Below are 14,784 nucleotides of genomic sequence, written 5' to 3'. Positions count from 1 at the left end.
AACATTGGGGCCATACTATATGATGGCCCCATATTAGCCCCATACTATATGATGGCACCCACATTAGCCCCCATTCTGTATGATGGCCCCCATGTCCCAATATTGTATGATGGCCCCCACATTAGCCCCCATGCTGTATAATGACCCTCACATTAGCCCCCATATTGTATTATGACCCCCACATTAGCCCCATACTATATGATGGCCCCCACATTAGCCCATATACTGTATGACAGCCCCCATATTGTATAATGACACCCACGCTTTGAGGGCTCCCACAGTCACCGCGCTGGGACTCTGATGTCCTGTGTGTGTGCCTCAGCTACTGCATTATCCTGCTGTTATGTAGACCACTGACATAAAGCGACCTGCGATCTACAGAATAGAGAGTGGTGGTGCAGGGAGATTGTGTCTCCCTGCTTTACCAATGCTGATACAGTTAAGGGTGCCGGTAGCTCCTGGTGGCCCCTCTGAGTGCAGGGCCCAGGGCAACCACACCCTCTGCTCCCCTGTTAGCCATGCTACTGGGTTGATGATTTCAACATTATAGTGACTCATTTGCACCCGCCATTTAGGGAAATCAGAGAAAAATAGCCTTTGCATAAAATTTGGAACGCAGTGTATGTACTGTAGTGGTAATAGACACACTAAATATTGTCTTCCCCAGTTTCCAGCAGCACGCCATGCCTCTTCTGGGTCACATGACTTCCATCCCTACTCGCCGGATGTTGCTTTACAATGTAAGCCTATGAAGCCTCAATGGTGACACTCCGTAGACTTAGATTTTAAAAGCAACATCTGGCTTGCACATAAACCCCAGTGTGATCTGGCAAGTCGCCATTGCAAATTTTGTCCCAGAAGAGGACTGGAGTAGCGCTGGAAGCGGGGGAAAATAGCGATCAGTAAGAATATTACTGCACTTACACAATACTTCATACACATTTACACTGGTTTAGGAAATAAAGAGATTCATGGGACTGCTTCTTTAAAGTAACACAAATGAAGAACAGCAATGTGTAATGATGAAATAGTTTTTTTTAATTTCTGATTGCTTTCCTTGGATAGTAATAAAACATAGCTTTATACTTTTAATTCTCTATATTTGGGGTACAGGGAAATGGTATTTGCCAAATAATTTCTAAACTTGTGGACTGAGGGTGCTTCTCCTTCATGTTGTTGAACAGGCTGAAGTCATCTTTATCTAGCTGCCATCCCATCATCCATATTGTGATGAGACTTGGCATGCGAGACACAAATCGGACAAAGGAAGTAACTGTAGTGGCTTGACTCTTTATTGGGAGGGACTCCAGTCTCATCAAGTTCAGTAAGGTTAGCTCCGGCATGTCTGCAGCTGTTTCAAAAAAAGTTGTCCATCCAGATTCAGAGATCATGTAGTTGGATTGTAACTCAAGATCGTGCAGCCTTTTCAGAAAGCCATCTCTTGCCACTTTCCCTGTGAAAATTACATACAGTTATATAAACCTGCAAATAGTGCATGTGTACTGTAGTCAAAGTATGTTGCTAATGGTATTATGTACTGTAACAAAGCCACAAAAATACGGCCATGTTATGGATGCTACCCCTTAAAGGGGTGTTCAAGTTTAAAAGATATCCCTTATCCATGGGGTAACTTTCAGATCACTGGTGTGTGACTGATATGGCCCCCGACAGATCTCCAGAATCAGGATTCCGTAGAGCTCCGCCTGAATGGAGCGGAGGTCGATAATGCGCACTAACGGTCCATTCATTCTAATAGGAGCTTTGTGCTCAGCAATATACAGTGCAGAAGGAATGGAACATTGGTACGCATGATCGACCTCCGCTCCAGTCAGCTGAGGTTCTTTAGAATCCTAATTCTCAGGATCGGTGGTGGCCATGGAAGTCAGACCCCCAGAGATCAGAAAGTTATCCCATGGATAAGGAATATCTTTTAAACTTGAGAACACCCCTTTAAGCGTGTTGTCTGGGCTAAATGTAATATTGCACGGTGGCTGGGATTCACTAAAATAGCAAAATGAATTGTACCTGCTGTCACCCATCAGGATTCTGCACAGGCCGCTCTGTGGTGTGCATCGGATCGCACTCAGACAAATGTTATTCTTTGGAGCTGTGCACATGTCTGAATTTTTCATTGGACCAGATTGGTCCAAGGGAAAAAAAAATTGCAGCATACACAATTTTTCTCCGATTGGATGGCACTGCCCACTCATGTCTATGGGTCCGTGGAAAACATCGGACCACACTCAAATGACATTTGATTTTTATAAAGAGACAGAATTAAGAAGATGGAGATATATACAGTATATTTTTTAAATTCTTCACATCTTAGAAAATTGGATCCCACTATAATAATACTCTGACCATACTCTGATCAGAGTTAACATAATTGGGTCGATTTTCTCAGATGGAGAACATACAGGCGTCTGCACCTGCTCTTTTTGTTTGAGCTTTTGTAAACTTTTGACTTTGCAGTTAATTATAAAAATGCTTTAAAACATTCTCTCTCTCATTATTCTGGCATTTGGCAAATGTTAAAAATTATGGTAATTCTAATTGACCTAAAACGGGAAAGGTTTATTCTGATTTCATGACAGATATTGAGAAAAACATGCATATGTGTCTTTTTATATAGAGTATGTAAACTTCTGGTTTCAAATGTATATATATATATATATATTTTTAAATATTATTGAAAACATTTTTTTTCACTGTACTTGTTAGCCCCTTTAGGTCACTTGAACCTGTGATCATCCGATCGCTTGTGCTATATACAGCAATGCTACAGTACTGCTGTATATAGCAAAAATTCATGGTCTGCTATGAGCACCAGCCATATGCTAGTGTTCTCAGGAGTGCTGTCATGACAGGCACGGGGGTCTTCAGCAGACCCTTGTCCTTTGAGCAGAACTAGGTATGAAAGGACCTGGGTGATTGCTTATTTCAATTTCTATCTCAGTCTCCTCCTCTGTCTATATATTTGATGTGACACTAAAGTGACACTGCTGTGCTTGACTGATGTATTGAGGGAAATATAGGATTTGTTTTTCATTTCAAACTATATAGGGATGATGAAACCATGTTCTTGAAAATCCTGACCATACAATGTGGGAGGATTATACAATATTGTGACGTTCCACTGCTTCTTGTACATCAGGAAATTTTCAGAATTGGAAAATAATTACTTTTTCTCTAAACAAAGAAACTCAGTGACTTACCTAACAAGGCAATACTTGCATCGTCTAAGATTTCCTTCATAACTAGGAACTGGAGGTTGGGAAGAGCCTGAAATTGTTCGATAATCAGTTTGGCAGCACGAGCCATTCCTGGCCCTAGAGGCAACCACAATTTCTCCAGATAAATCAGGGATCCCAGTGATACAGCTGAAAACAAAAGATGTATATATATATATACTTTTTGTTATGAAATTAATGGATGGAGATATGAAAGTATGAATCTGTTCATCACAAAAGTAATAAGCAAAACTAATGCAAAGCTGATGGATTTAGAGGTGTTATTCAGTCTAAAGATCTATGTGACTGCAGACTTGTGAAGCCTCACATCTCGCGTACTGCACACTGTGAGGACTCTTCAGTGCCGGGAACACCGGTCATGTGACCACAAGTATATGCTATGCATACTCCCGGTCACAATCTGACTAGAGTGTTTCTGGCAAAGCTCAATACACTTGCATTAAGCGAGGCCGCACCTATCTAGTCGGCACGTGACGGCATGTACGCAAATCACATACTTACAGTCACATGACCGCTGTTCCTGGCGGCAGCACCTGAGAGTCCTCACACAGCGTAGTGTCCATGATGTGTGGATTTACAAGTCTGCAGCCACATAGTGTGACTGCAGACTTGTAGTTTTAGACCGGCCAACACCTTTAATGTTTTAAAGGGGTAATCTCATAAAAATGATAGGCTACATTTAATAAGCATTTTATGTCCTTTTTAGGTGTAAACTCCACCAAACTGTGAAGCTAGTCACTACTCATGGACAAGCAGTGAGGCTGGAGAGTCAATAGGTCAGGGGTCATATACCTAATGGGTTCGATATAAACAAAGCAGTAAAGCAAAGGCATAGTCAGGTCAGGTATGTCAAAGTTCCAGGATGGTAGCGGATCAAGACAAAAGTGCAAGGCTACGGATGGTTAAAGGCAAGTTCCAAGGTTGGACAACAAAGATCAAAATACAGGAATATAGAGTACAGAGCAAACACACAGCACTTGAGCTAAGCTACAACTGGCAGTAATTGGAGGCAGAGAGCCAGCTAAATAGACAGGTAATTACTCCGAACAAAAGACTCATGGAAGAAGCCCCGACACTCCCGGCCATGATTGGAAGACTGAACTATACTCAACGCACTGACAGTTCAGCACGCTCCAGTCTCTGATTGGACAGCTGAACTGTCACCCACTGCGTCCAGACACACTGATAGGCGGAATCGTGACACAAAGAAGTCGCAAATTTTTTTTGAGGGTGGAAGGGGTGGGAGAGGTCTGTGTACACTTAGTTTTTTGAGGAGGTTTTGAAGCAGAAACTGAAAGAGAACTCTCCAAATCTTCCTCAAAAACTGGAAACTCCTCAAAAACTTGCTCAGTTTTTACTCCGAAAACTCTGCAAAAAAATTCTGTGTGCACATAGCCTTGGATAGTCCTAAGTGCATCAAACTTATGCTTTACATTGACCCTTGCTTCAGAAATCCTTTGCACTCAACTGTTATTTCAGTGGGAAGTTGTGAATGAAATGTAATATGCTGCATATAACACATAGATGGGCCAAGTTCGCCAAAATGAAAGCTGCTTTTTTTTTTTGTTATACTATTTTATACTATAACATATTTAATGATGGAAAACTGACAACCCCATTACTGTAAGTGGTATCTATCATGTGATGGGTAACTTCACCAGTGAATCTTTTATCAACTGTTTATGTAAAAGTCAGAAACATGAAATTATCTTGTCATAGCAGGAGCTGATGGGGAGGGAAAAATTATTCCTGCAAAATCCCTTTAAATTGACACTAAAATAAAGTACAACTAATGCACAAAAGATGCGCTGTAATGTGCTTGCTACATTTTTAATTTCTTTAGCAAAGTAGCTAGACTATGATTCAACTTTCAAAACCAGTATGTATACCGAACATTTCAGCAGTCTCTGTTCCAACAATTATATGTCGATCCAAATTTAGAATTTTCAAAGATGTAAAGTTCTTCATTGTTGCAGCTGTTGGATAATATATAAAAGTAATTAATAATTTATAAATTTCTACAGTATCGACAGTGTAAAGACTGATAGTTTTTGCTGAGTTTTTGACTCATTTCATACGTGCTTATTAACAGTTACATTGCTGGGATGGCACGGGCGTTGGATGAATTTAAAGTGATTTTCTGGTTTGGATTCTGCAATTCTCTGTTAGTATACATTCACACATTGTGTCTGTTTTTACATCTGTGTAAAACAGACCATTTTCTTTCTTATTCCAACTTAATGAAATACGTATTTTTGTTATTTATGCTTCTTCTATTCTTCTTAGCAAGTTGTCAAGCTTGACAAAGAACGCTGGTTAGCGTTGGAAACACATTGCTATTTGAATTTTCTTGTGACCTCATCAGATTTTAATATGATACAATAAAGACATGGAATTTTTGAGATGTTTTTGAAGCTGGAATATTACTCCTTTTTCTGTATATTGTCATTACCCTATCTTAAATAAACAATAATAATAAAAACTAATAAATGACTTGTGTGTCCAAAAATGGTACCGCTGAAAATATTACTTGTGCCAGAAAAAGCTATGAAGCTATACGGAAAGTAATAAAAAAAAGAACATTCCTTGAAAAATGCTTTTACAGTGTAGTAAAACTGTATTCATAGCACAAATTCTCATAGCACATAGGACTTGTGCTATGAGTACAGTTTGTCCTATTCTGCCATTTGAATGAAGGCACCCGGGTGCCGCTAAGTGTATGTAGAAATATGAATACTACTATAAAATACTAAAGGCAGATTAGGGACAACGTTTTTTATATACCCCTAGGCGTTTTTAATCAAATATGAAATAAAAGCTAAGTTTTATGGCTTGTTAGAGAGGGGTCTCTTTTGGGGTTCTCCCCATTTTGTAAATACATTATCAATATAACCCTCCCAGGCCATTGTTTTCCTCACAGTTTGTTATATATCATTATGATTGAGAAGTATTACCAAGGACAGCCATATTGTCTTCACGAAGTAAGGATCCAAAGAAGCTCAGTTCTTTCAGCTTCTTACATCCAGAGAGGGAGCTCATCAGACCATCAAAATCTGCATAGTATTTTAATGATAAGTGCAGGATCTCCAAATCTGCAAAGTTTTTAATGAATGGAACTGGAAATAAAAGTATATATTCATACACTGGGAATTACATGTCTTATCTAGTGATTCAATAATATAACTTTTTGTCCATGGGAAATGTCTTTAATAATGCCCACAACACAGCGCCAATAGTTGAGTGTTCTCACTAATTGCATGTATGCTGAAATCAGCTTTGCAAGTAATTTGGTACATGTTGTAGTTGTTTCACATTAGTCCATGGTAGTTAAAGGGAGTTTGTCATCCATAATAAGTACTTATATTTAGCCTATAGTCATATGGGGGACTTAGTCCTTTATGGTGTAACCAAACCTTTGTTGTAGTACACGTTGCCTTTATTGTGCCTTAAAGGCATTCAGTTTAGCAAGGCTAAGAGATGTGGTGCCCCTCAAACAGCAAGGAAGGCTGCTTTCTCCTGTGTTTACTGACAGAAAAAAGTGCCTGAAAAAATCCTCTGACATGCATGCACATAGTGATGGGTCGTTCATAAATGATCGAGTACAAAGAGCTGTAAATTATGGTAACCGGTACCCAAGGGAGAGCCGCTATATTCCCACGATGAGTTTTTGGTGTTGCAAATTTTCTGCACCCATTGCATAAAATAGGTTACTAGCATTTGTTTTCCGAAAATACACAGCATAAAAAACTCACCAAAAACTAATTGTGGGAAAGTAACCTTAAAGTCTCTGAATGTCTCTCTCTGGGTACAAAATGACGGTATTCGGAGGTCGAAACCCCAGGTAGGGTTTCAGCTGCATTGATTTCATCTTAAATGTGATTCACTTGGGGTTAACACATATTTAATAGGGATCCAAAAGAGTCGGCTCTTTTTTGTGAGCGGAGCCAAGTGATCCAGATTACCAAAAAGAGCCAGACTGCCCATCACTAGTAACAACAGGACACAATATACCTTTCTTCTTAACCTCCACCTTCTCCTCATCTCTCTGTAGCCAGTATCAGAGGGACGAGTAGCCACAGCAGAGAGGTCTGAGAGCGTGTGCGCCGGCTCCTACTGTTACACTATGTGCGCCCATACCCGAGGATTCTCTTCATGCAGAGCTCACAGTGGGTCATGATTACTGAGGGGCAGAATAGTGCACCATATCTCTTGGCCATGACAAGGCTGCATGGAGATGCCTAATTTGCATATCAAAATAAATGTTTTTTTAGGCACAATAAAGCCAGTATTTTCTTCAACAACCAAAGAAGACAATGTTCTATTATAATGACGCTAAGTAGTGATGAGCGAGCGTGCTGACCGAGTATTTGCGGCGTTCTCGACAACTATGTTCGAGTCACCTCGGCTGCATGTGTTGCGGCTGTTAGACAGCTGCGACACATGCAGGGATTGCCTGCTTGTTAGACAATCCCTGCATATGTCGCAGCTATCTAAAGCCGCGACACATGCAGCTGAGGCGACTTGAACACAGTTGTTGAGCATGCTGAAAATACTTGGTCAGCACCCAAGCGGTTTCGGTGAAAGGGTTAACCGAACACATTCGCTGATCACTAATGCTGAGAAAAATAGGACTGGTTGGTTCATTTTCCTATTATAAATACTTACCAAATTTTATTGATCCAGTGCCAAAACTAATGCAACCAAAAGCAAGTTTTTTCATTTGCCCCAGTTTTTCAAATTCTATTGGTAGGTGGTCAAGCACCTCAGGGTTTTGCAGCAGATAGATAGTTACTTCTGATAAGTTAGAAAAGTTGTGTATACCACAAATCAAATGCTCTAGAACCAAAGAAACATGAACATTAAAGACAGAACTTTAAATAGACACTATCACAAGGAAAGGCAGCTTGCTTACTTGTTTTCAAATAACAAAGAGATTAAACAAAAATAATTTTAACAATACAGTGCATTGAAAAATATTCATACCCCTTGAACTTTTCCACATTTATTTACGTTACACCCACAAACTTACATACCATCACTAAGTAGCAAGTATTTGTGAAGTGTAAGGAAAATTAAGGAAATGATACATGGTTTTCTAAACATTTTAAAAATATAAATCTGAAAATTGTGACGTGTATTTGTATTCAGCCCCCCTGAGTAAATACTAGGGTCTGTCTCTACCAGCTTTTCACATCTATAGGCTGAAGTTTTTGCCCATTCCACTTTGCAAACTAGCTTTAGCTCAGTGAGATTGGATGGAGAGTTTTTGTGAAGGGCAATTTTCAAGCTTTGTTACATATTATTAATGGGATTTAGGTCTGAACTGTGACTGGGCCATTTACACACATGAATATGCTTTGATCTAAATGATTCCATTATAACTCTGGTAGTATATTTAGGGTCGGTGTCCTGCTGGAAGGTGAACATACACCCCAGTCTTTTGCAGCCTTTAATAGTTTTTCCTCATGGATTGCCCTGAATGTAGCTCCATCCATCTTCTTAGTTAGTCTGACCATCTTCCCTGTCCCTGCTGAAGAAAAGCATCCAACAGCATGATGCTACCACCACCATGTTTGACAGTGGTGATGGTGTTTCAGCGTGATGCGCAGTGTTAGGCTTCCACAACACATAACATTTTGAATTTAGCCCAATAAGTTCTACTTTGGTCTCATCTGACTAAAGCAACTTCTTCCACATGCCTTATAGCGGACATGGCTACCATGTGGAAGAAGGAAAAAGCATGTGGAAGAATAATTTTTCAAGGCACTGTATAATTAATTAAATAAAATGAAAAAAGGTCTCTTTTGTTAGCATGACAATTTTTACACTTTTGCAAGTCCCACCTTTGAAGTGACACACATCTTCTGACAGTTCTCATCATGCTGACATTACATGCCCTTAATTTCCCACAATGCCCTCCTGCAGAAACGTAAACCATGAGATCTTACTAGTTGTCATGAGATATTGCAGATAAAAATAAATGAGTACAATTAACTTAGAATTATTTCATTTTATATTTCTCCTTTATTCACAGCCCTAAGCTCTTTAGAGGTGAGCATTGGACTTCTTTATGTGCTCATAATCCTGTTACATTTATTGAGTTATAAAAATAATTATAACTATTATTGTACATTTAAAAAAAACGTATACTTCAAATTTGACTACTTGGCTTTACTAGTGAACAATAAAGAAATAAAATGGTTTTCCATAGGATAGGTGGTAATTACATAATGGCTGTTGGTCTGACCACTGGGACTCATATCAATCTAAAGAATAAGGTCTATGTGTGATTTGAACGTTAGTGTACATGTATGACCACTGCTCCATTCACTTCTGTGGAACTGCTGGAATGGCTGTCTCTGACAGTCTTTTTAAAGTGATTGGAGCAGTGGTCATTCTAAGGATTGGTGATGGTCCTAGCATTCAGAGCCCCAACAATAAATGTATTTAATGGGAACCCCTTTAAAGCAATTGAAGCATACATAGGGCAACCTAAACTAAACTACTAAATCTACTAAACCTAAGAATTTGAAGTGAAAGTTAGGAACAAATAGTTTGTAAGGCCTTCTTTTTACTTTTTTTTTTTTTTACTCTAAAAGGTATTTGTAATGTTAGCATGAACAGAGCCAAATCCCATAGATACAGCTAAATTATTCAAATATCATTGAAAAAAAAAGATCTTGCAATTGGAATGTACCTGGGTAGTTTTCAGCATAGTTGCATCCAATATCCAGGCCTTCTAGAGAAGACATCTTGAGAATTAAATCTTGTTCCTCTTCTGTCAAATAGGAATCACAAAGGCATAATTTCCTGAAAGAACTTATGTGTTGCTCAATTGCGGGTGCAAGGTCCCTGACAAAATCTGTACAATTATTCAATTCCAGCTCAATTCTATCTGATATTGAAAAAAGGACCTTAAAGTTTTCACAATCTACTTGAGAAAAATTGTCATGATTCACGTCATTTACTTGAATTTTAAAAACTGGCACCTTATACCCCCCAATAGATGTAAATGGGTGAATAATTGAGTCCATTATTACAATTTGGCTGGGGAATATTGAGTAGAATTCAGAGCTGTCATTTTTTGACTTTTCATTCTCCTTTTTTATATCATTGAGTGGAAGATAAGCCTCCGCATAATCACTTTCTACTGTAGGGACACCATAACTTTCCAAACATCTCTCCAACCTTGAATAATCTGGTGGGGTTAGCTGCTTTTCTGCATTAATGTTAAACTTGATGCTGCTCAACAGAATAATACTTTCTGGATATTTTTCAATAAAACTGAGAATTTTTTCAGAAGAATTGTTGTTGATCAGACTAACAGCAAACTCAAATGATTTCCCTGAAAGAAACTGTTTTATTATGGGAGCACAGTCTGGTAGACATTGACTTTCCATGGCTGATTCAATGGAAAATGTTGCGAGTGCATTCATTAGAACCAAATTTATGTCCACGGTTGTGTGTTTACGAAGTATCAAAAAAAATAATTCTTCTTCTAGTTTAAGTTCTGGGTGGCGCTGCAAGTGTTCTGTGCTGTCTAGATGGCAAGCCAAAGCTTCTGGGTTCCCATAAAGACTGAAGAAATATGAAAGGATCTTGAGAGTCGCTTTTGTAGAAATCCTGGTTGCGTATTTCAATAAATAGCAGTAACGTCCAATCATTTTAAGAAAAGTATTTATCTGTTGAAGGTAATAGAATCCTTTTTCCAAATCTTCACTTTTCTCAGACTCTAGTAATTCACTGAGTCTCTTTCCAGCAAGAAACTCCTGGAATGAAGGATCATAGAACACATATATTGAATGGAGCCTCTGTGCTGTAAATTTACTCAATAGTCCATATTTGATGGCTTTGTCCCCATCCACATCAGCTTCTCTTAAGTCATTCTCTGTAAACTGAAATTGGGAATTGAACAGTCCATTGAGAGAAAGTTCTCCGCAACAAGACACCTGGGACGTCACTGCTTCCTTCTCATTAGCAAACTTTGTCATGTTATATTTTACGTATTCCTTAAACACATAGATGTCACCAGTGGTATTGGCATTAGGATACTGTATCCAAGAGGAACACTGGGCAAGAATCATCAAGGGGGTTTGTAATATGGCTGGAAAATTTTTAGATGTTAGCAATTCCAGTATAAATGTGTCTAAATGTTTACTATCACGTGGAGGCAGGTTTTTGGCTAGATAAATTGCACTATATAGAGGGAACTTCTGGATGCTCATTATGGTTCTTGCATATTGCCGCAGCTTCATCCCCTTATCAGTGCTCACGGTGACTGCCAGATTCAATCTGTTCCAAGGGTTCTTCAGTATTAATTCCTCTATGGCTTCGGGAGCAGAGTCCACCATACCATAGTCATCCAGGAGGAAGAGGACCTTATCCTTTAGTTTCTCTATGATATCCCCAAGGCTCTCTTCTGTCAAAGATGTTGAGTATCCGATCAGTTGTTGGCAGATGAGGCCACTGAGATTTTGATGGCTCTCAGCAGAAGTAAGAGAAATATAAAACACGAGACTAAATCTACTGATTATAGGACAGGATCCTGAGGCCCACAGAATGGCAATCTTTTTGAGAAGAGCGGTTTTCCCACTGCCGGCTTCCCCTTCTATCATGATGACATCTCTTAGCTCAGAGAGGATATCTGGTAATGTCAGGTGCCGAACTGGTTGATTTTTTATGTCTTTTAACATAACACATATGTCAGCAAAATGCGAGTGCAGATCTACAGTAACGGAATCCCCAAAAGGAGAAGAACAGCAGAATGAAGGCTCATGATACTTTTCAGTAAGATGTTTTTTTAAGGTATCCACTTTTTCTTCGATCTGTGTTTGTCCACTTGTAAATTCTTGAAAAGAACAAGAGAAAAAAGAAAATCATAAAAGAAACATATAAAAGTTCACATAAGAAAAGCATTATGCACATGGCTCTGTTATCTTAGTATATCATAGATCAATAAATTATAGATGTTGCCAAAAAATAGGTCAATGCCTTGAAATCTGGTGTGCTCCAAGTGAACAGCTAAATAAGGAGGATCCTGTCTGCAGATGAAATGCAAGGAAAGTAAATCATTACATGTGATTAGGGTATTTACTATTAATGTTGCGGAATCATTTACAGTAGAATTTCACTGTCATTTTTAAGGGCCACGATATGAACAGAATCATAGCCACACATTTTCAATAATGATGTAACGCTCAGTTTACTGACATCAGATAAGATATGTGGAAGTAGCCAAACCTTCGTAGTTCACTTTCTGACTAGAAATGACAAAGATATTCCAACATGGATTTATTGGGTGGCAGAAGATTAATGAATAAAAATGCAACATTTTCACATGCATTTATTAATACCACTATTCGACAGATAATAGATAGTTTACAGATAGATAGATAGATAGATAGATAGAGATTCTTCTCACCTGTTATTGGATAAACATTTTTTTCAGATGCATATGTGAAAGATGTTCCCTGAAAAAAAAATGTGATAGATCCCAATAACAATATTCATGTGTAAACCATACATTCACTGTGCTGTTATTTCATTGCACTATGTGTAATTTTGCTCACATTTTACTCCTGCCTTATTACTCAGTGGTATCTGTTCAGAAAGTACCATTGTTATTTAATTTTAGTTTATTTTTTTTTAATTCTTGTCTGTATATAACAGACAACACTTGCTTTTTACCCTTTCTAATTTGTCAAGCTTAATCTCAATTACAATTGTGAATGTTGCTTAATGAACAGGACCAGCCTTGAAAGAGCTTTGTAAAATGCTTCAACATGGGCAAAATTGCAAAACATAAATCCAGGGAACTGCTTGAAAACGTATGAAGATCTGACCATCAATGTAAATTCACGTTTCTAATCTAGAATTTGTGTTCTACTGGCACCATATAAAAGAGAAATGACATAAGATCTGAGAAGGAAAATAATGTCTTTACATAAGAAAGGTGAAGGCTACAAGAAGATCAGCAAAACTTTACTTGCAAGTCAGAATACTGAGTGATACAAAAATTTAACAGTGAACTGTAACCATTTCATAGGATGTCCAGACTGACCTTGGAAGTTAACACCTAAACAGGACTGTTTTCTTATAAGAAGGATTGAAGAAAATAGACATGTAAGTTTACTACAGTTAGCTAAAGAAGTAGAAAGCCAATTCAGGGTTTCCCATTACACAATATGGCATACACTCCAGGGAAATAGCATGCATGGGCGACATCCTAGAAGGAAGCCTTTACTAAAGCCCATGCGCAAAAAAAGGCCACCTATAATTTGCCAGTGCTGAAAAATATGAAGACTACTAGGACTCTATATTCTGGAGTGAAGAGACCAAAATAAATGTTTTTGACACTGATGGCTTCAAAATTTTATTGCTTGGCAAAGGTGAGAAGAAAAGAAAAAAGAAAAATGCATGGTGGCTACAGTGAAATGTGGTGGCAGTGACCTTATGAGGGGCTGCTGGTGTCAGGGAACTACATTTCATTGATGGTATCATGAATTCACAGATGTACTGCTCTGAAAATGTTACCAATAAAAGTCAACTTGTTCTGCAAAAAGCAAGCTGTCACATGACTCTGTTGGCAGAAATATGGAAAAATTATAGCTCTAAAAATATGGCGAAGTAAAAAGCGTCTTTTAGTGTGTGAGAGCTCTCAATCATAAAAACCCGATAATCTGGCATCACTGTAATTGCACCGACCCAAAGAATAAAGTCGACACTTATACCGCACGAGGAAAGGCATAAAAAATAAACTCTAGGGTGAGGGTTGTGCTAGAGTTAGGGTTGTGCTAGGGTTAGGGTTAGGATTGTGCTAGGGTTAGGGTTAGGGTTGTGCTAGGGTTAGGTTTAGGGTTGTGCTAGGGTTAGGGTTGTGCTAGTGTTAGGATTAGGGTTGTGCTAGGGTTGTGTTAGGGTTAGGGTTGTACTAGGGTTAAGGTTAGGGTTATGCTAGGGATAGGGTTGTGCTAGGGTTAGGGTTGTGCTAGGGTTAGGTTTAGTGTTGTACTAAGGTAAGGGTTGTGCTAGGGTTGGGGTTGTTCTAGGGTTAGGGCTGTGCTAGGGTTAGGTTTGTACTAGGGTTAGGGTTGTGTTATTGTTAGAGTTGTGTTAGGGTTATGGTTAGGATTAGGGTTAGGGTTGTATTAGGGTCAGGATTAGGGTTAGGGTTGTGTCGGGGTTGGGATTTTTTCAAAAGTAAAAAAAAAAATGATGACGATATGGCGTGTTGAGTTCAAGTGCTCGCTATTTGAGTTTGCATCGAGTGCTCGGGTATGCACCGAGTATCGCGGGTGCTTGAGTGATATGCTCGAGTCTCCGCCCCATATGTGGTAAAGAGAGAAGAAAGAAACAATGTAAAATTGGATGTGCACACCTGGATTCAAATCGATTATGTCAAAATACAAAGTTTACTAATGTACACTGACATACTAAAAACAATTAAAAGCAGAGACCATAGGAAAAGACCATGTCCAAGAATCACGAAGTAACAAATTACACCATGGTTCAAATTATCATGATTATAACATGG

The 14,784-nt window shown here is 38.7% G+C and overlaps 1 protein-coding gene across 1 annotated transcript in view; it reads right to left on the bottom strand.

Annotated features, from left to right (window-relative positions):
• Positions 1 to 1,049: 1,049 nt before the first annotated feature.
• LOC141265858 (baculoviral IAP repeat-containing protein 1-like) overlaps positions 1,050 to 14,784 on the bottom strand; it is a 132,016-nt gene continuing 118,281 nt past the window's right edge. Inside the window, exons 5-11 of the mRNA XM_073679493.1 lie at positions 12,673 to 12,721; positions 9,949 to 12,099; positions 7,917 to 8,087; positions 6,206 to 6,367; positions 5,141 to 5,227; positions 3,216 to 3,380; positions 1,050 to 1,453 (exon numbers count right to left, since the gene is read on the bottom strand). Coding sequence (XP_073535594.1) covers positions 1,089 to 1,453; positions 3,216 to 3,380; positions 5,141 to 5,227; positions 6,206 to 6,367; positions 7,917 to 8,087; positions 9,949 to 12,099; positions 12,673 to 12,721 — 3,150 coding nt within the window. The 3' untranslated portion in view covers positions 1,050 to 1,088. The remainder of the gene's footprint in view (positions 1,454 to 3,215; positions 3,381 to 5,140; positions 5,228 to 6,205; positions 6,368 to 7,916; positions 8,088 to 9,948; positions 12,100 to 12,672; positions 12,722 to 14,784) is intronic.

The sequence above is a fragment of the Phyllobates terribilis genome, unplaced genomic scaffold (genome assembly GCF_046119375.1).
Source record: "Phyllobates terribilis strain yellow unplaced genomic scaffold, ASM4611937v1 Scaffold_1__5_contigs__length_1240528914, whole genome shotgun sequence".
Lineage (NCBI taxonomy): Eukaryota > Metazoa > Chordata > Amphibia > Anura > Dendrobatidae > Phyllobates > Phyllobates terribilis.
Note: the sequence above shows the minus strand (reverse complement) of the source record. Positions and strands in the feature narration are given on the sequence as shown.